Here is a 25,511-nt window from a genome sequence, read left to right as displayed (position 1 = left end):
TGTCAGGGGTTAATACGGAGTGGATGTGGGGTGTCAGGGGTTAATACGGAGTGGATGTGGGGTGTCGGGGTTTAATACGGATCGGATGTGGGGTGTCAGGGGTTAATACGGAGTGGATGTGGGGTGTCAGGGGTTAATACGGAGTGGATGTGGGGTGTCAGGGGTTAATACGGAGTGGATGTGGGGTGTCAGGGGTTAATACGGAGTGGATGTGGGGTGTCAGGGGTTAATACGGAGTGGATGTGGGGTGTCAGGGGTTAATACGGAGTGGATGTGGGGTGTCAGGGGTTAATACGGAGTGGATGTGGGGTGTCAGGGGTTAATACGGATCGGATGTGGGGTGTCAGGGGTTAATACGGAGTGGATGTGGGGTGTCAGGGGTTAATACGGATCGGATTTGGGGTGTCGGGGGTTAATACGGATCGGATGTGGGGTGTCAGGGGTTAATACGGATCGGATGTGGGGTGTCTGGGGTTAATACGGATCGGATGTGGAGTGTCGGGGGTTAATACGGAGTGGATGTGGGGTGTCGGGGGTTAATACGGAACGAATGTGGGGTGTCGGGGGTTAATACATATCGGATGTGGGGTGTCGGGGGTTAATACGGATCGGATGTGGGGTGTCAGGGGTTAATACGTAGCGGATGTGGAGTGTCGGGGGTTAATACGTATCAGATGTGGGGTGTCAGGGGTTAATACGTAGCGGATGTGGAGTGTCGGGGGTTAATACGTATCAGATGTGGGGTGTCAGGGGTTAATACGTAGCGGATGTGGAGTGTCGGGGGTTAATACGTATCAGATGTGGGGTGTCAGGGGTTAATACGGATCGGATGTGGGGTGTCAGGGGTTAATACGTATCGGATGTGGGGTGTCAGGGGTTAATACAGATCGGATGTGGGGTGTCAGGGGTTAATACGGAGTGGATGTGGGGTGTCAGGGGTTAATACGGATCGGATGTGGGGTGTCAGGGGTTAATACAGAGTGGATGTGGGGTGTCAGGGGTTAATACGGATCAGATGTGGGGTGTCGGGGGTTAATACGGATCGGATGTGGGGTGTCGTGGGTTAATACGGATCGGATGTGGGGTGTCGGGGGTTAATACGGAGTGGATGTGGGGGGTCGGGGGTTAATACGTAGCGGATGTGGAGTGCCAGGGGTTAATACGGATCGGATGTAGGGTGTCAGGGGTTAATACGGATCGGATGTTGGGTGTTGGGGGTTAATACGGATCGGATGTGGGGTGTTGGGGGTTAATACGTAGCGGATGTGGGGTGTCAGGGGTTAATACGGATCGGATGTGGAGTGTCAGGGGTTAATACGGAGTGGATGTGGAGTGTCAGGGGTTAATACGTATCGGATGTGGGGTGTCAGGGGTTAATACGGATCGGATGTGGAGTGTCGGGGGTTAATACGTAGCGGATGTGGAGTGCCAGGGGTTAATACGGATCGGATGTTGGGTGTTGGGGGTTAATACGGATCGGATGTGGGGTGTTGGGGGTTAATACGTAGCGGATGTGGGGTGTCGGGGGTTAATACGGAGTGGATGTGGGGTGTCGGGGGTTAATACGGATCGGATGTGGGGTGTCGGGGGTTAATACGGATCGGATGTGGGGTGTCGGGGGTTAATACGGATCGGATGTGGGGTGTCGGGGGTTAATACGGATCGGATGTGGACTGTCGGGGGTTAATACGGAGTGGATGTGGGGTGTCGGGGGTTAATACGGATCGGATGTGGGGTGTCGGGGGTTAATGCGGATCGGATGTGGGGTGTCGGGGGTTAATACGGATCGGATGTGGGGTGTCGGGGGTTAATACGGATCGGATGTGGGGTGTCGGGGGTTAATACGGATCGGATGTGGGGTGTCGGGGGTTAATACGGATCGGATGTGGACTGTCGGGGGTTAATACGGATCGGATGTGGACTGTCAGGGGTTAATACGGATCGGATGTGGGGTGTCGGGGGTTCATGCGGATCGGATGTGGGGTGTCGGGGGTTAATACGGATCGGATGTGGGGTGTCGGGGGTTAATACGGATCGGATGTGGGGTGTCGGGGGTTAATACGGATCGGATGTGGGGTGTCGGGGGTTAATACGGATCGGATGTGGGGTGTCGGGGGTTAATACGTATCGGATGTGGGGTGTCAGGGGTTAATACAGATTGGATGTAGGGTGTCAGGGGTTAATACGGAGTGGATGTGGGGTGTCAGGGGTTAATACGGATCGGATGTGGGGTGTCGGGGGTTAATACGGAGTGGATGTGGGGTGTCGGGGGTTAATACGGATCGGATGTGGGGTGTCAGGGGTTAATACGGAGTGGATGTGGGGTGTCGGGGGTTAATACGGATCGGATGTGGGGTGTCAGGGGTTAATACGGAGTGGATGTGGGGTGTCGGGGGTTAATACGGATCGGATGTGGGGTGTCAGGGGTTAATACGTATCGGATGTGGGGTGTCAGGGGTTAATACAGATTGGATGTAGGGTGTCAGGGGTTAATACGGAGTGGATGTGGGGTGTCGGGTGTTAATACGGATCGGATGTGGGGTGTCGGGGGTTAATACGGATCGGATGTGGAGTGTCGGGGGTTAATACGGATCGGATGTGGAGTGTCGGGGGTTAATACGGATCGGATGTTGGGTGTTGGGGGTTAATACGTAGCGGATGTGGGGTGTCGGGGGTTAATACGGAGTGGATGTGGGGTGTCGGGGGTTAATACGGATCGGATGTGGGGTGTCAGGGGTTAATACGGATCGGATGTGGGGTGTTGGGGGTTAATACGTAGCGGATGTGGGGTGTCGGGGGTTAATACGGAGTGGATGTGGGGTGTCGGGGGTTAATACGGATCGGATGTGGGGTGTCGGGGGTTAATACGGATCGGATGTGGGGTGTCGGGGGTTAATACGGATCGGATGTGGGGTGTCGGGGGTTAATACGGATCGGATGTGGGGTGTCGGGGTTTAATACGGATCGGATGTGGGGTGTCAGGGGTTAATACGTATCGGATGTGGGGTGTCGGGGGTTAATACAGATTGGATGTAGGGTGTCAGGGGTTAATACGGAGTGGATGTGGGGTGTCAGGGGTTAATACGGATCGGATGTGGGGTGTCGGGGGTTAATACGGATCGGATGTGGAGTGTCGGGGGTTAATACGTAGCGGATGTGGAGTGCCAGGGGTTAATACGGATCGGATGTTGGGTGTTGGGGGTTAATACGGATCGGATGTGGGGTGTTGGGGGTTAATACGTAGCGAATGTGGGGTGTCGGGGGTTAATACGGAGTGGATGTGGGGTGTCGGGGGTTAATACGGATCGGATGTGGGGTGTCGGGGGTTAATACGGATCGGATGTGGGGTGTCGGGGGTTAATACGGATCGGATGTGGGGTGTCGGGGGTTAATACGGATCGGATGTGGGGTGTCGGGGGTTAATACGGATCGGATGTGGGGTGTCGGGGGTTAATACGGATCGGATGTGGGGTGTCAGGGGTTAATACGGATCGGATGTTGGGTGTTGGGGGTTAATACGGATTGGATGTGGGGTGTCGGGGGTTAATACGGATCGGATGTGGGGTGTCGGGGGTTAATACGGATGTGGGGTGTCGGGGGTTAATACGGATCGGATGTGGGGTGTCGGGGGTTAATACGGATCGGATGTGGGGTGTCGGGGGTTAATACGGATCGGATGTGGGGTGTCGGGGGTTAATACGGATCGGATGTGGGGTGTCGGGGGTTAATACGGATCGGATGTGGGGTGTCGGGGTTTAATACGGATCGGATGTGGGGTGTCGGGGGTTAATACGGATCGGATGTGGGGTGTCGGGGGTTAATATGGATCGGATGTGGGGTGTCAGGGGTTAATACGTATCGGATGTGGGGTGTCAGGGGTTAATACGGATCGGATGTGGGGTGTCAGGGGTTAATACAGATTGGATGTAGGGTGTCAGGGGTTAATACGGAGTGGATGTGGGGTGTCAGGGGTTAATACGGATCGGATGTGGGGTGTCGGGGGTTAATACAGATTGGATGTAGGGTGTCAGGGGTTAATACAGATTGGATGTAGGGTGTCAGGGGTTAATACGGAGTGGATGTGGGGTGTCAGGGGTTAATACGGATCGGATGTGGGGTGTCAGGGGTTAATACAGATTGGATGTAGGGTGTCAGGGGTTAATACGGAGTGGATGTGGGGTGTCAGGGGTTAATACGGATCGGATGTGGGGTGTCGGGGGTTAATACGGATCGGATGTGGAGTGTCGGGGGTTAATACGTAGCGGATGTGGAGTGCCAGGCGTTAATACGGATCGGATGTTGGGTGTTGGGGGTTAATACGGATCGGATGTGGGGTGTTGGGGGTTAATACGTAGCGGATGTGGGGTGTCGGGGGTTAATACGGAGTGGATGTGGGGTGTCGGGGGTTAATACGGATCGGATGTGGGGTGTCAGGGGTTAATACGGATCGGATGTTGGGTGTTGGGGGTTAATACGGATCGGATGTGGGGTGTCGGGGGTTAATAGGGATCGGATGTGGGGTGTCGGGGGTTAATACGGATCGGATGTGGGGTGTCGGGGGTTAATACGGATCGGATGTGGGGTGTCGGGGGTTAATACGGATCGGATGTGGGGTGTCGGGGGTTAATACGGATCGGATGTGGGGTGTCGGGGGTTAATACGGATCGGATGTGGGGTGTCAGGGGTTAATACGGATCAGATGTTTGATGTGAGTTAATCGATGGGCTCCGGGGATCGTCTGTTATTATTAATCGTCTTTCCTCGCAGGAAGTCGTTCGGACGCGGAGTTTCCGGGAACTCTCTGATCTGGGAATGATCAGCATCCTGCAGAGCGATCGAATCTCCCTGGATGAAGTTCCTCTGATTCACGCCGTCCGGGAATGGGCCCACGTCAGCTCAGTGAGTGATCCCGACCAATGGGTGGTGAATGGAACACGATCGGGTATTTTCCAGCGAATGTAAAGTGGACCTGTCATCATATTTCCTGTGCTGAGTATAATAAACGGAGGTGACAATCCTAATGTCATGTGACGTCCTCCGAAGAATGCGCCGCGCTGGGCGGAGCTGTGGGGGCGACACAACAGATCACTATATCAGCCCACTGCCAGTGTCATGTGATCGCTGTGACCAATCACATCAGACCACATGACTTGTAATCAATGGATGGATGAGTTTTATGCCACTCAGTGTTGCTAAGCTGTGATTGGTCACAGTGATCACATGGTACAGACCTCACTACATCAGGATTGATCAATTTTCAGAGATATACAGGGGGGGAAATAACGATCGTCTCCCCGCAGATTGTGAGTTTACATAGAAATGAAGGGTCTATAATTCTTAACAATGGTGATAGAGACACCCCCCGTGTCACCAAGTCACCATAATAACCGGCACTCCCCCCCCCCCGTGTCACCAAGTCACCATAATAACCGGCACTTCCCCCCCCCCCCCCGTGTCACCAAGTCACCATAATAACCGGCACCCCCCCCCCCCCCGTGTCACCAAGTCATCATAATAACCGGCACTTCCCCCCCCCCGTGTCACCAAGTCACCATAATAACCGGCACTTCCCCCCCCCCGTGTCACCAAGTCACCATAATAACCGGCACTCCCCCCCCCCCGTGTCACCAAGTCACCATAATAACCGGCACTTCCCCCCCCCCGTGTCACCAAGTCACCATAATAACCGGCACTCCCCCCCCCTCCCCCGTGTCACCAAGTCACCATAATAACCGGCACTCCCCCCCCCGTGTCACCAAGTCATCATAATAACCGGCACTCCCCCCCCCCCGTGTCACCAAGTCATCATAATAACCGGCACTTCCCCCCCCCGTGTCACCAAGTCACCATAATAACCGGCACTCCCCCCCGTGTCACCAAGTCACCATAATAACCGGCACTTCCCCCCCCCCCCCCGTGTCACCAAGTCACCATAATAACCGGCACTCCCCCCCCCTCCCCCGTGTCACCAAGTCATCATAATAACCGGCACTCCCCCCCCCCCCCCGTGTCACCAAGTCATCATAATAACCGGCACTCCCCCCCCCCCCCGTGTCACCAAGTCACCATAATAACCGGCACTCCCCCCCCCCGTGTCACCAAGTCATCATAATAACCGGCACTTCCCCCCCCCCTGTGTCACCAAGTCACCATAATAACCGGCACTCCCCCCCCCCGTGTCACCAAGTCACCATAATAACCGGCACTTCCCCCCCCCCCCGTGTCACCAAGTCACCATAATAACCGGCACTCCCCCTCCCCCCGTGTCACCAAGTCATCATAATAACCGGCACTTCCCCCCCGTGTCACCAAGTCACCATAATAACCGGCACTCCCCCTCCCCCCGTGTCACCAAGTCACCATAATAACCGGCACTTCCCCCCCGTGTCACCAAGTCACCATAATAACCGGCACTCCCCCTCCCCCCGTGTCACCAAGTCACCATAATAACCGGCACTTCCCCCCCCCCGTGTCACCAAGTCACCATAATAACCGGTACTTCCCCCCCCCCCCGTGTCACCAAGTCACCATAATAACCGGCACTCCCCCCCCCCCGTGTCACCAAGTCACCATAATAACCGGCACTCCCCCCCCCGTGTCACCAAGTCACCATAATAACCGGCACTCCCCCCCCCCCGTGTCACCAAGTCACCATAATAACCGGCACTTCCCCCCACCCGTGTCACCAAGTCACCATAATAACCGGCACTCCCCCCCCCGTGTCACCAAGTCACCATAATAACCGGCACTTCCCCCCCCCCGTGTCACCAAGTCACCATAATAACCGGCACTCCCCCCCCCGTGTCACCAAGTCACCATAATAACCGACACTCCCCCCCCCCCCGTGTCACCAAGTCACCATAATAACCGGCACTTCCCCCCCCCCCCCGTGTCACCAAGTCACCATAATAACCGGCACTTCCCCCCCCCCGTGTCACCAAGTCACCATAATAACCGACACTCCCCCCCCCCCCCCCGTGTCACCAAGTCACCATAATAACCGGCACTCCCCCCCCCGTGTCACCAAGTCACCATAATAACCGGCACTCCCCCCCCCCGTGTCACCAAGTCACCATAATAACCGGTACTTCCCCCCCCCCGTGTCACCAAGTCACCATAATAACCGGCACTTCCCCCCCCCCGTGTCACCAAGTCACCATAATAACCGGCACTTCCCCCCCCGTGTCACCAAGTCACCATAATAACCGACACTCCCCCCCCCCCCCGTGTCACCAAGTCACCATAATAACCGGCACTTCCCCCCCCCCCGTGTCACCAAGTCACCATAATAACCGGCACTTCCCCCCCCGTGTCACCAAGTCATCATAATAACCGGCACTTCCCCCCCCCCCGTGTCACCAAGTCATCATAATAACCGGAACTTCCCCCCCCCGTGTCACCAAATCATCATAATAACCGGCACTTCCCCCCCCCGTGTCACCAAGTCACCATAATAACCGACACTCCCCCCCCCCGTGTCACCAAGTCACCATAATAACCGGCACTTCCCCCCCCCCGTGTCACCAAGTCACCATAATAACCGACACTCCCCCCCCCGTGTCACCAAGTCACCATAAAAACCGGCACTCCCCCCCCCCCGTGTCACCAAGTCACCATAATAACCGGCACTACCCCCCCCGTGTCACCAAGTCACCATAATAACCGGCACTTCCCCCCCCCGTGTCACCAAGTCACCATATTAACCGGCACTCCCCCCCCCCCGTGTCACCAAGTCATCATAATAACCGGCACTCCCCCCCCCCGTGTCACCAAGTCACCATAATAACCGGCACTTCCCCCCCGTGTCACCAAGTCATCATAATAACCGGCACTCCCCCCCCCCCGTGTCACCAAGTCATCATAATAACCGGCACTTCCCCCCCCATGTCACCAAGTCATCATAATAACCGGCACTCCCCCCCCCGTGTCACCAAGTCACCATAATAACCGGCACTTCCCCCCCGTGTCACCAAGTCACCATAATAACCAGCACTTCCCCCCCCCCCGTGTCACCAAGTCACCATAATAACCGGCACTTCCCCCCCCCCCCGTGTCACCAAGTCACCATAATAACCGGCACTTCCCCCCCGGTGTCACCAAGTCACCATAATAACTGGCACTTCCCCCCGTGTCACCAAGTCACCATAATAACCGGCACTCCCCCCCGTGTCACCAAGTCACCATAATAACCGGCACTTCCCCCCCCCCCCCCCGTGTCACCAAGTCACCATAATAACTGGCACTCCCCCCCCGTGTCACCAAGTCACCATAATAACCGGTACTTCCCCCCGTGTCACCAAGTCACCATAATAACTGGCACTTCCCCCCCCCCCGTGTCACCAAGTCACCATAATAACCAGCACTCCCCCCCCCCGTGTCACCAAGTCATCATAATAACCAGCACTCCCCCCCCCGTGTCACCAAGTCACCATAATAACCGGCACTCCCCCCCCCCGTGTCACCAAGTCACCATAATAACTGGCACTCCCCCCCCCCGTGTCACCAAGTCACCATAATAACCGGCACTCCCCCCCCCCGTGTCACCAAGTCACCATAATAACCGGTACTTCCCCCCGTGTCACCAAGTCACCATAATAACCGGCACTTCCCCCCCGGTGTCACCAAGTCACCATAATAACTGGCACTTCCCCCCCCCGTGTCACCAAGTCACCATAATAACCGGCACTTCCCCCCCGTGTCACCAAGTCACCATAATAACCGGCACTTCCCCCCCGTGTCACCAAGTCACCATAATAACCGGTACTTCCCCCCCCCGTGTCACCAAGTCACCATAATAACCGGCACTTCCCCCCCCCGTGTCACCAAGTCACCATAATAACCGACACCCCCCCATGTCACCAAGTTACCATAATAACCGGCACTTCCCCCCCCCGTGTCACCAAGTCACCATAATAACCGGCACTTCCCCCCCCCGTGTCACCAAGTCACCATAATAACCGGCACTCCCCCCCCCCCCCGTGTCACCAAGTCACCATAATAACCGGCACTTCCCCCCCGGTGTCACCAAGTCACCATAATAACTGGCACTTCCCCCCCCGTGTCACCAAGTCACCATAATAACCGGCACTTCCCCCCCGTGTCACCAAGTCACCATAATAACCGGCACTTCCCCCCCGTGTCACCAAGTCACCATAATAACCGGTACTTCCCCCCCCCCGTGTCACCAAGTCACCATAATAACCGGTACTTCCCCCCCCCCCGTGTCACCAAGTCACCATAATAACCGGCACTTCCCCCCCCCGTGTCACCAAGTCATCATAATAACCGGGACTTCCCCCCCCGTGTCACCAAGTCACCATAATAACCGGCACTCCCCCCCCCCCCGTGTCACCAAGTCATCATAATAACCGGTACTCCCCCCCCCCCCGTGTCACCAAGTCACCATAATAACCGGCACTTCCCCCCCGTGTCACCAAGTCATCATAATAACCGGTACTTCCCCCCCCCCCCGTGTCACCAAGTCACCATAATAACCGGCACTTCCCCCCCCGTGTCACCAAGTCACCATAATAACCGGCACTTCCCCCCCCGTGTCACCAAGTCACCATAATAACCGGCACTCCCCCCCCCCCCGTGTCACCAAGTCACCATAATAACCGGCACTTCCCCCCCCCCGTGTCACCAAGTCACCATAATAACCGGTACTTCCCCCCCCGTGTCACCAAGTCACCATAATAACCGGTACTTTCCCCCCCCCCCGTGTCACCAAGTCATCATAATAACCGGTACTTCCCCCCCCCGTGTCACCAAGTCATCATAATAACCGGTACTTCCCCCCCCGTGTCACCAAGTCATCATAATAACCGGTACTTCCCCCCCCCCCGTGTCACCAAGTCATCATAATAACCGGCACTTCCCCCCCCCGTGTCACCAAGTCATCATAATAACCGGCACTTCCCCCCCGTGTCACCAAGTCATCATAATAACCGGTACTCCCCCCCCCCGTGTCACCAAGTCACCATAATAACCGGCACTTCCCCCCCGTGTCACCAAGTCACCATAATAACCGGCACTTCCCCCCCCGTGTCACCAAGTCACCATAATAACCGGCACTTCCCCCCCCCCCGTGTCACCAAGTCACCATAATAACCGGTACTTCCCCCCCGTGTCACCAAGTCACCATAATAACCGGCACTTCCCCCCCCCCGTGTCACCAAGTCATCATAATAATCGGTACTTCCCCCCCCCGTGTCACCAAGTCACCATAATAACCGGTACTTCCCCCCCCCCCGTGTCACCAAGTCACCATAATAACCGGTACTTCCCCCCCGTGTCACCAAGTCACCATAATAACCGGCACTTCCCCCCCCCGTGTCACCAAGTCATCATAATAATCGGTACTTCCCCCCCCCGTGTCACCAAGTCACCATAATAACCGGTACTTCCCCCCCGTGTCACCAAGTCACCATAATAACCGGCACTTCCCCCCCCCCGTGTCACCAAGTCACCATAATAACCGGCACTTCCCCCCCCCGTGTCACCAAGTCATCATAATAACCGGTACTTCCCCCCCCCGTGTCACCAAGTCACCATAATAACCGGCACTTCCCCCCCCCGTCACCAAGTCACCATAATAACCGGCGCTTCCCCCCCCCCCCCGTGTCACCAAGTCATCATAATAACCGGTACTTCCCCCCCGTGTCACCAAGTCACCATAATAACCGGCGCTTCCCCCCCCCCCCCGTGTCACCAAGTCACCATAATAACCGGCACTCCCCCCCGTGTCACCAAGTCATCATAATAACCGGTACTCCCCCTCCCCCCCCGTGTCACCAAGTCATCATAACAACCGGCACTTCCCCCCCCCCGTGTCACCGTCACCATAATAACCGGTACTTCCCCCCCCCCGTGTCACCAAGTCACCAAGTCACCATAATAACCGGCACTCCCCCTCCCCCCCGTGTCACCAAGTCACCATAATAACCGGCACTCCCCCCCGTGTCACCAAGTCACCATAATAACCGGCACTCCCCCCCCCGTGTCACCAAGTCACCATAATAACCGGCACTTCCCCCCCCCCCGTGTCACCAAGTCACCATAATAACCGGCACTCCCCCTCCCCCCCGTGTCACCAAGTCACCATAATAACCAGCACTCCCCCCCCCCGTGTCACCAAGTCACCATAATAACCGGCACTTCCCCCCCCCCCCCCGTGTCACCAAGTCACCATAATAACCGGCACTCCCCCCCCCCGTGTCACCAAGTCATCATAATAACCGGCACTTCCCCCCCTGGTGTCACCAAGTCACCATAATAACCGGCACTTCCCCCCCCGTGTCACCAAGTCACCATAATAACCGGCACTCCCCCCCCCCCGTGTCACCAAGTCACCATAATAACCGGCACTTCCCCCCCCCCCGTGTCACCAAGTCACCATAATAACCGGCACTTCCCCCCCCCCCGTGTCACCAAGTCACCATAATAACCGGCACTCCCCCCCCCCCCCCGTGTCACCAAGTCACCATAATAACCGGCACTCCCCCCCCCTCCCCCGTGTCACCAAGTCACCATAATAACCGGCACTTCCCCCCCATGTCACCAAGTCACCATAATAACCGGCACTCCCCCCCCCCCGTGTCACCAAGTCACCATAATAACCGGCACTTCCCCCCCCCCCGTGTCACCAAGTCACCATAATAACCGGCACTCCCCCCCCCCGTGTCACCAAGTCATCATAATAACCGGCACTTCCCCCCCCGGTGTCACCAAGTCACCATAATAACCGGCACTTCCCCCCCCGTGTCACCAAGTCACCATAATAACCGGCACTCCCCCCCCCCCGTGTCACCAAGTCATCATAATAACCGGCACTTCCCCCCCGTGTCACCAAGTCACCATAATAACCGGCACTCCCCCCCCCGTGTCACCAAGTCATCATAATAACCGGCACTCCCCCCCCCCGTGTCACCAAGTCACCATAATAACCGGCACTTCCCCCCCATGTCACCAAGTCACCATAATAACCGGCACTCCCCCCCCCGTGTCACCAAGTCACCATAATAACCGGCACTCCCCCCCCCTCCCCCGTGTCACCAAGTCACCATAATAACCGGCACTTCCCCCCCCCCCCGTGTCACCAAGTCACCATAATAACCGGCACCCCCCCCCGTGTCACCAAGTCACCATAATAACCGACACCCCCCCCGTGTCACCAAGTCATCATAATAACCGGCACTCCCCCTCCCCCCGTGTCACCAAGTCACCATAATAACCAACACCCCCCCCGTGTCACCAAGTCACCATAATAACCGGCACTTCCCCCCCCCCCGTGTCACCAAGTCACCATAATAACCGGCACTTCCCCCCCCCCGTGTCACCAAGTCACCATAATAACCGGTACTTCCCCCCCCCCCTGTGTCACCAAGTCACCATAATAACCGGCACTTCCCCCCCCCGTGTCACCAAGTCACCATAATAACCGGCACTCCCCCCCCCCCGTGTCACCAAGTCACCATAATAACCGGCACTCCCCCCCCCCCGTGTCACCAAGTCACCATAATAACTGGCACTCCCCCCCCCCCCGTGTCACCAAGTCACCATAATAACCGGCACTCCCCCCCCCCCCGTGTCACCAAGTCACCATAATAACCGGTACTCCCCCCCCCCCGTGTCACCAAGTCACCATAATAACTGGCACTCCCCCCCCGTGTCACCAAGTCACCATAATAACCGGCACTCCCTCCCCCGTGTCACCAAGTCACCATAATAACCGGCACTCCCCCCCCCCGTGTCACCAAGTCACCATAATAACCGGCACTCCCCCCCCGTGTCACCAAGTCACCATAATAACCGGCACTCCCCCCCCCGTGTCACCAAGTCACCATAATAACCGGCACTCCCCCCCCCTGTGTCACCAAGTCACCATAATAACCGGCACTTCCCCCCACCCGTGCCACCAAGTCACCATAATAACCGGCACTCCCCCCCCCGTGTCACCAAGTCACCATAATAACCGGCACTCCCCCCCCGTGTCACCAAGTCACCATAATAACCGGCACTTCCCCCCCGTGTCACCAAGTCACCATAATAACCGGCACTTCCCCCCCCCCCGTGTCACCAAGTCACCATAATAACCGACACTCCCCCCCCCCCCGTGTCACCAAGTCACCATAATAACCGACACTCCCCCCCCCCCCCCCGTGTCACCAAGTCACCATAATAACCGGCACTCCCCCCCCCCGTGTCACCAAGTCACCATAATAACCGGCACTCCCCCCCCGTGTCACCAAGTCACCATAATAACCGACACTCCCCCCCCCCGTGTCACCAAGTCACCATAATAACCGGCACTCCCCCCCCCCGTGTCACCAAGTCACCATAATAACCGGTACTCCCCCCCCCCGTGTCACCAAGTCACCATAATAACTGGCACTCCCCCCCCCGTGTCACCAAGTCACCATAATAACCGGCACTCCCCCCCCCCGTGTCACCAAGTCACCATAATAACCGGCACTTCCCCCCACCCGTGTCACCAAGTCACCATAATAACCGGCACTCCCCCCCCCGTGTCACCAAGTCACCATAATAACCGGCACTCCCCCCCCCGTGTCACCAAGTCACCATAATAACCGGCACTTCCCCCCCCCCCGTGTCACCAAGTCACCATAATAACCGGCACTTCCCCCCCCCGTGTCACCAAGTCACCATAATAACCGACACTCCCCCCCCCCGTGTCACCAAGTCACCATAATAACCGACACTCCCCCCCCCGTGTCACCAAGTCACCATAATAACCGGCACCCCCCCCCCCGTGTCACCAAGTCACCATAATAACCGGCACTCCCCCCCCCGTGTCACCAAGTCACCATAATAACCGGCACTTCCCCCCCCCCGTGTCACCAAGTCACCATAATAACCGGCACTCCCCCCCCCCCGTGTCACCAAGTCACCATAATAACCGGCACTCCCCCCCCCCGTGTCACCAAGTCACCATAATAACCGACACTCCCCCCCCCTGTGTCACCAAGTCACCATACTAACCGACACCCCCCCCCGTGTCACCAAGTCACCATAATAACCGGCACCCCCCCCCCCGTGTCACCAAGTCACCATAATAACCGGCACTCCCCCCCCCCCCCGTGTCACCAAGTCATCATAATAACCGGCACTCCCCCCCCCCGTGTCACCAAGTCACCATAATAACCGGCACTCCCCCCCCCCCCGTGTCACCAAGTCACCATAATAACCGGTACTTCCCCCCGTGTCACCAAGTCACCATAATAACCGGCACTTCCCCCCCGGTGTCACCAAGTCACCATAATAACTGGCACTTCCCCCCCCCGTGTCACCAAGTCACCATAATAACCGGCACTTCCCCCCCGTGTCACCAAGTCACCATAATAACCGGCACTTCCCCCCCGTGTCACCAAGTCACCATCATAACCGGTACTTCCCCCCCCCCCGTGTCACCAAGTCACCATAATAACCGGCACTTCCCCCCCCCGTGTCACCAAGTCACCATAATAACCGACACCCCCCCATGTCACCAAGTCACCATAATAACCGGCACTTCCCCCCCCCCGTGTCACCAAGTCACCATAATAACCGGCACTTCCCCCCCCCGTGTCACCAAGTCACCATAATAACCGGCACTTCCCCCCCCCCCGTGTCACCAAGTCACCATAATAACCGGCACTTCCCCCCCGGTGTCACCAAGTCACCATAATAACTGGCACTTCCCCCCCCGTGTCACCAAGTCACCATAATAACCGGCACTTCCCCCCCGTGTCACCAAGTCACCATAATAACCGGCACTTCCCCCCCGTGTCACCAAGTCACCATAATAACCGGTACTTCCCCCCCCCCCGTGTCACCAAGTCACCATAATAACCGGTACTTCCCCCCCCCCCCGTGTCACCAAGTCACCATAATAACCGGCACTTCCCCCCCCCGTGTCACCAAGTCATCATAATAACCGGGACTTCCCCCCCCGTGTCACCAAGTCATCATAATAACCGGTACTTCCCCCCCCCCCGTGTCACCAAGTCATCATAATAACCGGTACTCCCCCCCCCCCCCGTGTCACAAAGTCACCATAATAACCGGCACTCCCCCCCCCCCGTGTCACCAAGTCATCATAATAACCGGTACTCCCCCCCCCCCCCCCCGTGTCACCAAGTCACCATAATAACCGGCACTCCCCCCCCCGTGTCACCAAGTCACCATAATAACCGGCACTTCCCCCCCGTGTCACCAAGTCATCATAATAACCGGTACTCCCCCCCCCCCCCCGTGTCACCAAGTCACCATAATAACCGGCACTTCCCCCCCCGTGTCACCAAGTCACCATAATAACCGGCACTTCCCCCCCCGTGTCACCAAGTCACCATAATAACCGGCACTCCCCCCCCCCCCCCCGTGTCACCAAGTCACCATAATAACCGGCACTTCCCCCCCCCGTGTCACCAAGTCACCATAATAACCGGTACTTCCCCCCCCGTGTCACCAAGTCACCATAATAACCGGTACTTTCCCCCCCCCCGTGTCACCAAGTCATCATAATAACCGGTACTTCCCCCCCCGTGTCACCAAGTCATCATAATAACCGGTACTTCCCCCCCCGTGTCACCAAGTCATCATAATAACCGGTACTTCCCCCCCCCCCGTGTCACCAAGTCATCATAATAACCGGCACTTCCCCCCCCCCGTGTCACCAAGTCATCATAATAACCGGCACTTCCCCCCCGTGTCACCAAGTCATCATAATAACCGGTACTCCCCCCCCCCCCGTGTCACCAAGTCACCATAATAACCGGCACTTCCCCCCCGTGTCACCAAGTCACCATAATAACCGGCACTTCCCCCCCCGTGTCACCAAGTCACCATAATAACCGGCACTTCCCCCCCCCCGTGTCACCAAGTCACCATAATAACCGGTACTTCCCCCCCGTGTCACCAAGTCACCATAATAACCGGCACTTCCCCCCCCCATGTCACCAAGTCATCATAATAACCGGTACTTCCCCCCCGTGTCACCAAGTCACCATAATAACCGGTACTTTCCCCCCCCCCATGTCACCAAGTCATCATAATAACCGGTACTTCCCCCCCCCGTGTCACCAAGTCACCATAATAACCGGTACTTCCCCCCCCCCCGTGTCACCAAGTCACCATAATAACCGGTACTTCCCCCCCGTGTCACCAAGTCACCATAATAACCGGCACTTCCCCCCCCCCGTGTCACCAAGTCATCATAATAACCGGTACTTCCCCCCCCCGTGTCACCAAGTCACCATAATAACCGGTACTTCCCCCCCGTGTCACCAAGTCACCATAATAACCGGCACTTCCCCCCCCCCGTGTCACCAAGTCACCATAATAACCGGCACTTCCCCCCCCGTGTCACCAAGTCATCATAATAACCGGTACTTCCCCCCCCGTGTCACCAAGTCACCATAATAACCGGCACTTCCCCCCCCCGTCACCAAGTCACCATAATAACCGGCGCTTCCCCCCCCCCCCGTGTCACCAAGTCATCATAATAACCGGTACTTCCCCCCCGTGTCACCAAGTCACCATAATAACCGGCGCTTCCCCCCCCCCCCGTGTCACCAAGTCACCATAATAACCGGCACTCCCCCCCCGTGTCACCAAGTCATCATAATAACCGGTACTCCCCCTCCCCCCCCGTGTCACCAAGTCATCATAACAACCGGCACTTCCCCCCCCCCGTGTCACCGTCACCATAATAACCGGTACTTCCCCCCCCCGTGTCACCAAGTCACCATAATAACCGGCACTCCCCCTCCCCCCCGTGTCACCAAGTCACCATAATAACCAGCACTCCCCCCCCCCCCGTGTCACCAAGTCACCATAATAACCGGCACTTCCCCCCCCCCCCGTGTCACCAAGTCACCATAATAACCGGCACTCCCCCCCCCCGTGTCACCAAGTCATCATAATAACCGGCACTTCCCCCCCCGGTGTCACCAAGTCACCATAATAACCGGCACTTCCCCCCCGTGTCACCAAGTCACCATAATAACCGGCACTCCCCCCCCCCCGTGTCACCAAGTCACCATAATAACCGGCACTTCCCCCCCCCCGTGTCACCAAGTCACCATAATAACCGGCACTCCCCCCCCCCCGTGTCACCAAGTCACCATAATAACCGGCACTCCCCCCCCCCCCCGTGTCACCAAGTCACCATAATAACCGGCACTCCCCCCCCCCCCCGTGTCACCAAGTCACCATAATAACCGGCACTTCCCCCCCCGTGTCACCAAGTCACCATAATAACCGGCACTCCCCCCCCCCGTGTCACCAAGTCACCATAATAACCGGCACTCCCCCCCCCCTCCCCCGTGTCACCAAGTCACCATAATAACCGGCACTTCCCCCCCATGTCACCAAGTCACCATAATAACCGGCACTCCCCCCCCCCCCGTGTCACCAAGTCACCATAATAACCGGCACTCCCCCCCCCCCCGTGTCACCAAGTCACCATAATAACCGGCACTTTCCCCCCCCCCCGTGTCACCAAGTCACCATAATAACCGGCACTTCCCCCCCGTGTCACCAAGTCACCATAATAACCGGCACTCCCCCCCCCCCGTGTCACCAAGTCACCATAATAACCGGCACTCCCCCCCCCTCCCCCGTGTCACCAAGTCACCATAATAACCGGCACTTCCCCCCCATGTCACCAAGTCACCATAATAACCGGCACTCCCCCCCCCCCGTGTCACCAAGTCACCATAATAACCGGCACTCCCCCCCCCCCCGTGTCACCAAGTCACCATAATAACCGGCACTCCCCCCCCCCCCGTGTCACCAAGTCATCATAATAACCGGCACTTCCCCCCCCGGTGTCACCAAGTCACCATAATAACCGGCACTTCCCCCCCCGTGTCACCAAGTCACCATAATAACCGGCACTCCCCCCCCCCGTGTCACCAAGTCATCATAATAACCGGCACTTCCCCCCCCGTGTCACCAAGTCACCATAATAACCGGCACTCCCCCCCCCCCGTGTCACCAAGTCATCATAATAACCGGCACTCCCCCCCCCGTGTCACCAAGTCACCATAATAACCGGCACTTCCCCCCCATGTCACCAAGTCACCATAATAACCGGCACTCCCCCCCCCGTGTCACCAAGTCACCATAATAACCGGCACTTCCCCCCCCCCCCGTGTCACCAAGTCACCATAATAACCGGCACCCCCCCCGTGTCACCAAGTCACCATAATAACCGAAACCCCCCCCCGTGTCACCAAGTCATCATAATAACCGGCACTCCCCCTCCCCCCGTGTCACCAAGTCACCATAATAACCAACACCCCCCCCCGTGTCACCAAGTCACCATAATAACCGGCACTTCCCCCCCCCCCGTGTCACCAAGTCACCATAATAACCGGCACTTCCCCCCCCCGTGTCACCAAGTCACCATAATAACCGGTACTTCCCCCCCCCCCCTGTGTCACCAAGTCACCATAATAACCGGCACTTCCCCCCCCCGTGTCACCAAGTCACCATAATAACCGGCACTCCCCCCCCCCCCGTGTCACCAAGTCACCATAATAACCGGCACTCCCCCCCCCCCCGTGTCACCAAGTCACCATAATAACTGGCACTCCCCCCCCCTGTGTCACCAAGTCACCATAATAACCGGCACTCCCCCCCCCCCGTGTCACCAAGTCACCATAATAACCGGTACTCCCCCCCCCCCCGTGTCACCAAGTCACCATAATAACTGGCACTCCCCCCCCGTGTCACCAAGTCACCATAATAACCGGCACTCCCTCCCCCGTGTCACCAAGTCACCATAATAACCGGCACTCCCCCCCCCCGTGTCACCAAGTCACCATAATAACCGGCACTCCCCCCCCGTGTCACCAAGTCACCATAATAACCGGCACTCCCCCCCCCCGTGTCACCAAGTCACCATAATAACCGGCACTCCCCCCCCCCCCGTGTCACCAAGTCACCATAATAACCGGCACTTCCCCCCACCCGTGCCACCAAGTCACCATAATAACCGGCACTCCCCCCCCCCGTGTCACCAAGTCACCATAATAACCGGCACTCCCCCCCCCGTGTCACCAAGTCACCATAATAACCGGCACTTCCCCCCCCCCGTGTCACCAAGTCACCATAATAACCGGCACTTCCCCCCCCCCCGTGTCACCAAGTCACCATAATAACCGACACTCCCCCCCCCCCGTGTCACCAAGTCACCATAATAACCGACACTCCCCCCCCCCCCGTGTCACCAAGTCACCATAATAACCGGCACTCCCCCCCCCGTGTCACCAAGTCACCATAATAACCGGCACTTCCCCCCCCGTGTCACCAAGTCACCATAATAACCGGCACTCCCCCCCCCGTGTCACCAAGTCACCATAATAACCGGCACTCCCCCCCCGTGTCACCAAGTCACCATAATAACCGACACTCCCCCCCCCCGTGTCACCAAGTCACCATAATAACCGGCACTCCCCCCCCTGTGTCACCAAGTCACCATAATAACCGGTACTCCCCCCCCCCGTGTCACCAAGTCACCATAATAACTGGCACTCCCCCCCCCGTGTCACCAAGTCACCATAATAACCGGCACTCCCCCCCCGTGTCACCAAGTCACCATAATAACCGGCACTTCCCCCCACCCGTGTCACCAAGTCACCATAATAACCGGCACTCCCCCCCCGTGTCACCAAGTCACCATAATAACCGGCACTCCCCCCCCCCGTGTCACCAAGTCACCATAATAACCGGCACTTCCCCCCCCCCCGTGTCACCAAGTCACCATAATAACCGGCACTTCCCCCCCCCGTGTCACCAAGTCACCATAATAACCGACACTCCCCCCCCCGTGTCACCAAGTCACCATAATAACCGACACTCCCCCCCCCGTGTCACCAAGTCACCATAATAACCGGCACCCCCCCCCCGTGTCACCAAGTCACCATAATAACCGGCACTCCCCCCCCGTGTCACCAAGTCACCATAATAACCGGCACTTCCCCCCCCCGTGTCACCAAGTCACCATAATAACCGGCACCCCCCCCCCCCCGTGTCACCAAGTCACCATAATAACCGGCACTCCCCCCCCCCGTGTCACCAAGTCACCATAATAACCGACACTCCCCCCCCCTGTGTCACCAAGTCACCATAATAACCGACACCCCCCCCCCGTGTCACCAAGTCACCATAATAACCGGCACTCCCCCCCCCCGTGTCACCAAGTCACCATAATAACCGGCACTCCCCCCCCCCCCCGTGTCACCAAGTCATCATAATAACCGGCACTCCCCCCCCCCCCGTGTCACCAAGTCACCATAATAACCGGCACTTCCCCCCCCGTGTCACCAAGTCACCATAATAACCGGCACTCCCCCCCCGTGTCACGAAGTCATCATAATAACCGGCACTTCCCCCCCATGTCACCAAGTCATCATAATAACCGGCACTTCCCCCCCATGTCACCAAGTCATCATAATAACCGGCACTCCCCCCCCCCGTGTCACCAAGTCACCATAATAACCGGCACTTCCCCCCCCCCGTGTCACCAAGTCACCATAATAACCGACACCCCCCCATGTCACCAAGTCACCATAATAACCGGCACTTCCCCCCCCCGTGTCACCAAGTCACCATAATAACCGGCACTTCCCCCCCCCTGTGTCACCAAGTCACCATAATAACCGGCACTCCCCCCCCCCGTGTCACCAAGTCACCATAATAACCGGCACTTCCCCCCCCGTGTCACCAAGTCACCATAATAACCGGTACTTCCCCCCCCCCCGTGTCACCAAGTCATCATAATAACCGGTACTTCCCCCCCCCGTGTCACCAAGTCATCATAATAACCGGCACTCCCCCCCCCCCCGTGTCACCAAGTCATCATAATAACCGGCACTTCCCCCCCGTGTCACCAAGTCATCATAATAACCGGTACTTCCCCCCCCCCCGTGTCACCAAGTCACCATAATAACCGGCACTTCCCCCCCCCGTGTCACCAAGTCACCATAATAACCGGCACTTCCCCCCCGTGTCACCAAGTCACCATAATAACCGGCACTCCCCCCCCCCCGTGTCACCAAGTCACCATAATAACCGGCACTTCCCCGCCCCCCGTGTCACCAAGTCACCATAATAACCGGTACTTCCCCCCCCGTGTCACCAAGTCACCATAATAACCGGTACTTTCCCCCCCCCCCGTGTCACCAAGTCATCATAATAACCAGTACTTCCCCCCCCGTGTCACCAAGTCACCATAATAACCGGTACTTCCCCCCCCCCGTGTCACCAAGTCACCATAATAACCGGTACTTCCCCCCCGTGTCACCAAGTCACCATAATAACCGGCACTTCCCCCCCCCGTGTCACCAAGTCACCATAATAACCGGCACTCCCCCCCCCCCGTGTCACCAAGTCATCATAATAACCGGTACTTCCCCCCCCGTGTCACCAAGTCACCATAATAACCGGTACTTCCCCCCCCCCCCCCGTGTCACCAAGTCACCATAATAACCGGTACTTCCCCCCCCGTGTCACCAAGTCACCATAATAACCGGCACTTCCCCCCCCCCGTGTCACCAAGTCACCATAATAACCGGCACTTCCCCCCCCCCGTGTCACCAAGTCATCATAATAACCGATACTTCCCCCCCCGTGTCACCAAGTCACCATAATAACCGGCACTTCCCCCCCCGTGTCACCAAGTCACCATAATAACCGGCGCTTCCCCCCCCCCCGTGTCACCAAGTCATCATAATAACCGGTACTTCCCCCCCGCCCGTGTCACCAAGTCACCATAATAACCGGCGCTTCCCCCCCCCCTGTGTCACCAAGTCACTATAATAACCGGCACTACCCCCGTGTCACCAAGTCATCATAATATCCGGTACTCCCCCTCCCCCCCGTGTCACCAAGTCATCATAACAACCGGCACTTCCCCCCCCCCGTGTCACCGTCACCATAATAACCGGTACTTCCCCCCCCGTGTCACCAAGTCACCAAGTCACCATAATAACCGGCACTCCCCCTCCCCCCGTGTCACCAAGTCACCATAATAACCGGCACTCCCCCCCCCCCCCGTGTCACCAAGTCACCATAATAACCGGCACTCCCCCCCCCCCCCCCGTGTCACCAAGTCACCATAATAACCGGCACTCCCCCCCCCGTGTCACCAAGTCACCATAATAACCGGCACTCCCCCTCCCCCCCGTGTCACCAAGTCACCATAATAACCAGCACTCCCCCCCCCCCGTGTCACCAAGTCACCATAATAACCGGCACTTCCCCCCCCCGTGTCACCAAGTCACCATAATAACCGGCACTTCCCCCCCCCCGTGTCACCAAGTCACCATAATAACCGGCACTTCCCCCCCCGTGTCACCAAGTCACCATAATAACCGGCACTCCCCCCCCCCCCCGTGTCACCAAGTCACCATAATAACCGGCACTTCCCCCCCCCCCCCCGTGTCACCAAGTCACCATAATAACCGGTACTTCCCCCCCCGTGTCACCAAGTCACCATAATAACCGGTACTTTCCCCCCCCCCCGTGTCACCAAGTCATCATAATAACCGGTACTTCCCCCCCCGTGTCACCAAGTCATCATAATAACCGGTACTTCCCCCCCCGTGTCACCAAGTCATCATAATAACCGGTACTTCCCCCCCCCCGTGTCACCAAGTCATCATAATAACCGGCACTTCCCCCCCCCGTGTCACCAAGTCATCATAATAACCGGCACTTCCCCCCGTGTCACCAAGTCATCATAATAACCGGTACTCCCCCCCCCCCCGTGTCACCAAGTCACCATAATAACCGGCACTTCCCCCCCCCGTGTCACCAAGTCACCATAATAACCGGCACTTCCCCCCCGTGTCACCAAGTCACCATAATAACCGGCACTCCCCCCCCCCGTGTCACCAAGTCACCATAATAACCGGCACTTCCCCCCCCCCGTGTCACCAAGTCACCATAATAACCGGTACTCCCCCCCCCCGTGTTACCAAGTCATCATAATAACCGGTACTTCCCCCCCCGTGTCACCAAGTCACCATAATAACCGGTACTTCCCCCCCCCCCCGTGTCACCAAGTCACCATAATAACCGGCACTTCCCCCCCCCGTGTCACCAAGTCACCATAATAACCGGCACTTCCCCCCCCGTGTCACCAAGTCATCATAATAACCGGTACTTCCCCCCCCGTGTCACCAAGTCACCATAATAACCGGCACTCCCCCCCCCCCGTGTCACCAAGTCACCATAATAACCGGCGCTTCCCCCCCCCCCCGTGTCACCAAGTCATCATAATAACCGGTACTTCCCCCCCGTGTCACCAAGTCACCATAATAACCGGCGCTTCCCCCCCCCGTGTCACCAAGTCACCATAATAACCGGCACTCCCCCCCGTGTCACCAAGTCATCATAATAACCGGTACTCCCCCTCCCCCCCCGTGTCACCAAGTCATCATAACAACCGGCACTTCCCCCCCCCCGTGTCACCGTCACCATAATAACCGGTACTTCCCCCCCCCCGTGTCACCAAGTCACCAAGTCACCATAATAACTGGCACTCCCCCTCCCCCCGTGTCACCAAGTCACCATAATAACCGGCACTCCCCCCCCCCGTGTCACCAAGTCACCATAATAACCGGCACTCCCCCCCCCGTGTCACCAAGTCACCATAATAACCGGCACTTCCCCCCCCCCCGTGTTACCAAGTCACCATAATAACCGGCACTCCCCCTCCCCCCGTGTCACCAAGTCACCATAATAACCAGCACTCCCCCCCCCCCGGGTCACCAAGTCACCATAATAACCGGCACTTCCCCCCCCCCCCCGTGTCACCAAGTCACCATAATAACCGGCACTCCCCCCCCCCGTGTCACCAAGTCATCATAATAACCGGCACTTCCCCCCCCGGTGTCACCAAGTCACCATAATAACCGGCACTTCCCCCCCCCCGTGTCACCAAGTCACCATAATAACCGGCACTTCCCCCCCCCCGTGTCACCAAGTCACCATAATAACCGGCACTTCCCCCCCCCCCGTGTCACCAAGTCACCATAATAACCGGCACTTCCCCCCCCCCGTGTCACCAAGTCACCATAATAACCGGCACTCCCCCCCCCCCGTGTCACCAAGTCACCATAATAACCGGCACTCCCCCCCCCCGTGTCACCAAGTCACCATAATAACCGGCACTTCCCCCCCCGTGTCACCAAGTCACCATAATAACCGGCACTCCCCCCCCCCGTGTCACCAAGTCACCATAATAACCGGCACTCCCCCCCCCTCCCCCGTGTCACCAAGTCACCATAATAACTGGCACTTCCCCCCCATGTCACCAAGTCACCATAATAACCGTCACTCCCCCCCCCCCCCGTGTCACCAAGTCATCATAATGACCGTCACTCCCCCCCCCCCCGTGTCACCAAGTCATCATAATAACCGGCACTTCCCCCCCCGTGTCACCAAGTCACCGTAATAACCGGCACTCCCCCCCCCCCCCCCGTGTCACCAAGTCATCATAATAACCGGCACTTCCCCCCCCCGTGTCACCAAGTCACCATAATAACCGGCACTCCCCCCCGTGTCACCAAGTCATCATAATAACCGGCACTCCCCCCCCCCCCCGTGTCACCAAGTCACCATAATAACCGGCACTTCCCCCCCATGTCACCAAGTCACCATAATAACCGGAACTCCCCCCCCCCCCGTGTCACCAAGTCACCATAATAACCGGCACTCCCCCCCCCCTCCCCCGTGTCACCAAGTCACCATAATAACCGGCACCCCCCCCGTGTCACCAAGTCACCATAATAACCGACACCCCCCCCCCCGTGTCACCAAGTCATCATAATAACCGGCACTCCCCCTCCCCCCGTGTCACCAAGTCACCATAATAACCGACACCCCCCCGTGTCACCAAGTCACCATAATAACCGGCACTTCCCCCCCCACCGTGTCACCAAGTCACCATAATAACCGGCACTTCCCCCCCCCCCGTGTCACCAAGTCACCATAATAACCGGTACTTCCCCCCCCCCCGTGTCACCAAGTCACCATAATAACCGGCACTTCCCCCCCCCGTGTCACCAAGTCACCATAATAACCGGTACTTCCCCCCCCCCGTGTCACCAAGTCACCATAATAACCGGCACTCCCCCCCCCCCCGTGTCACCAAGTCACCATAATAACCGGCACTTCCCCCCCCCGTGTCACCAAGTCACCATAATAACCGGTACTTCCCCCCCCCCGTGTCACCAAGTCACCATAATAACCGGCACTCCCCCCCCCCCCGTGTCACCAAGTCACCATAATAACCGGCACTCCCCCCCCCCCCCGTGTCACCAAGTCACCATAATAACTGGCACTCCCCCCCCCCGTGTCACCAAGTCACCATAATAACCGGCACTCCCCCCCCCGTGTCACCAAGTCACCATAATAACCGGTCCTTCCCCCCCCCCCCGTGTCACCAAGTCACCATAATAACTGGCACTCCCCCCCCCCGTGTCACCAAGTCACCATAA

At 57.7% G+C, this 25,511-nt stretch overlaps 1 protein-coding gene across 3 annotated transcripts in view; it reads left to right on the top strand.

Moving 5' to 3' along the window:
- Positions 1-25,511, top strand: part of BTBD19 (BTB domain containing 19) — a 150,981-nt gene that overhangs the window by 114,651 nt on the left and 10,819 nt on the right. For all 3 annotated transcript variants that reach the window (XM_073594011.1, XM_073594010.1, XM_073594009.1), the window contains exon 6: positions 4,768-4,899. In XM_073594011.1, the coding sequence (XP_073450112.1) occupies positions 4,768-4,899 (132 nt within the window). The remainder of the gene's footprint in view (positions 1-4,767; positions 4,900-25,511) is intronic.

Source organism: Aquarana catesbeiana, linkage group LG07 (genome assembly GCF_042186555.1).
Source record: "Aquarana catesbeiana isolate 2022-GZ linkage group LG07, ASM4218655v1, whole genome shotgun sequence".
NCBI classification, from domain to species: Eukaryota; Metazoa; Chordata; class Amphibia; order Anura; family Ranidae; genus Aquarana; species Aquarana catesbeiana.
The sequence above is the reverse complement of the archived record's forward strand: the minus strand, read 5'-3'. Positions and strand labels throughout refer to the sequence as shown.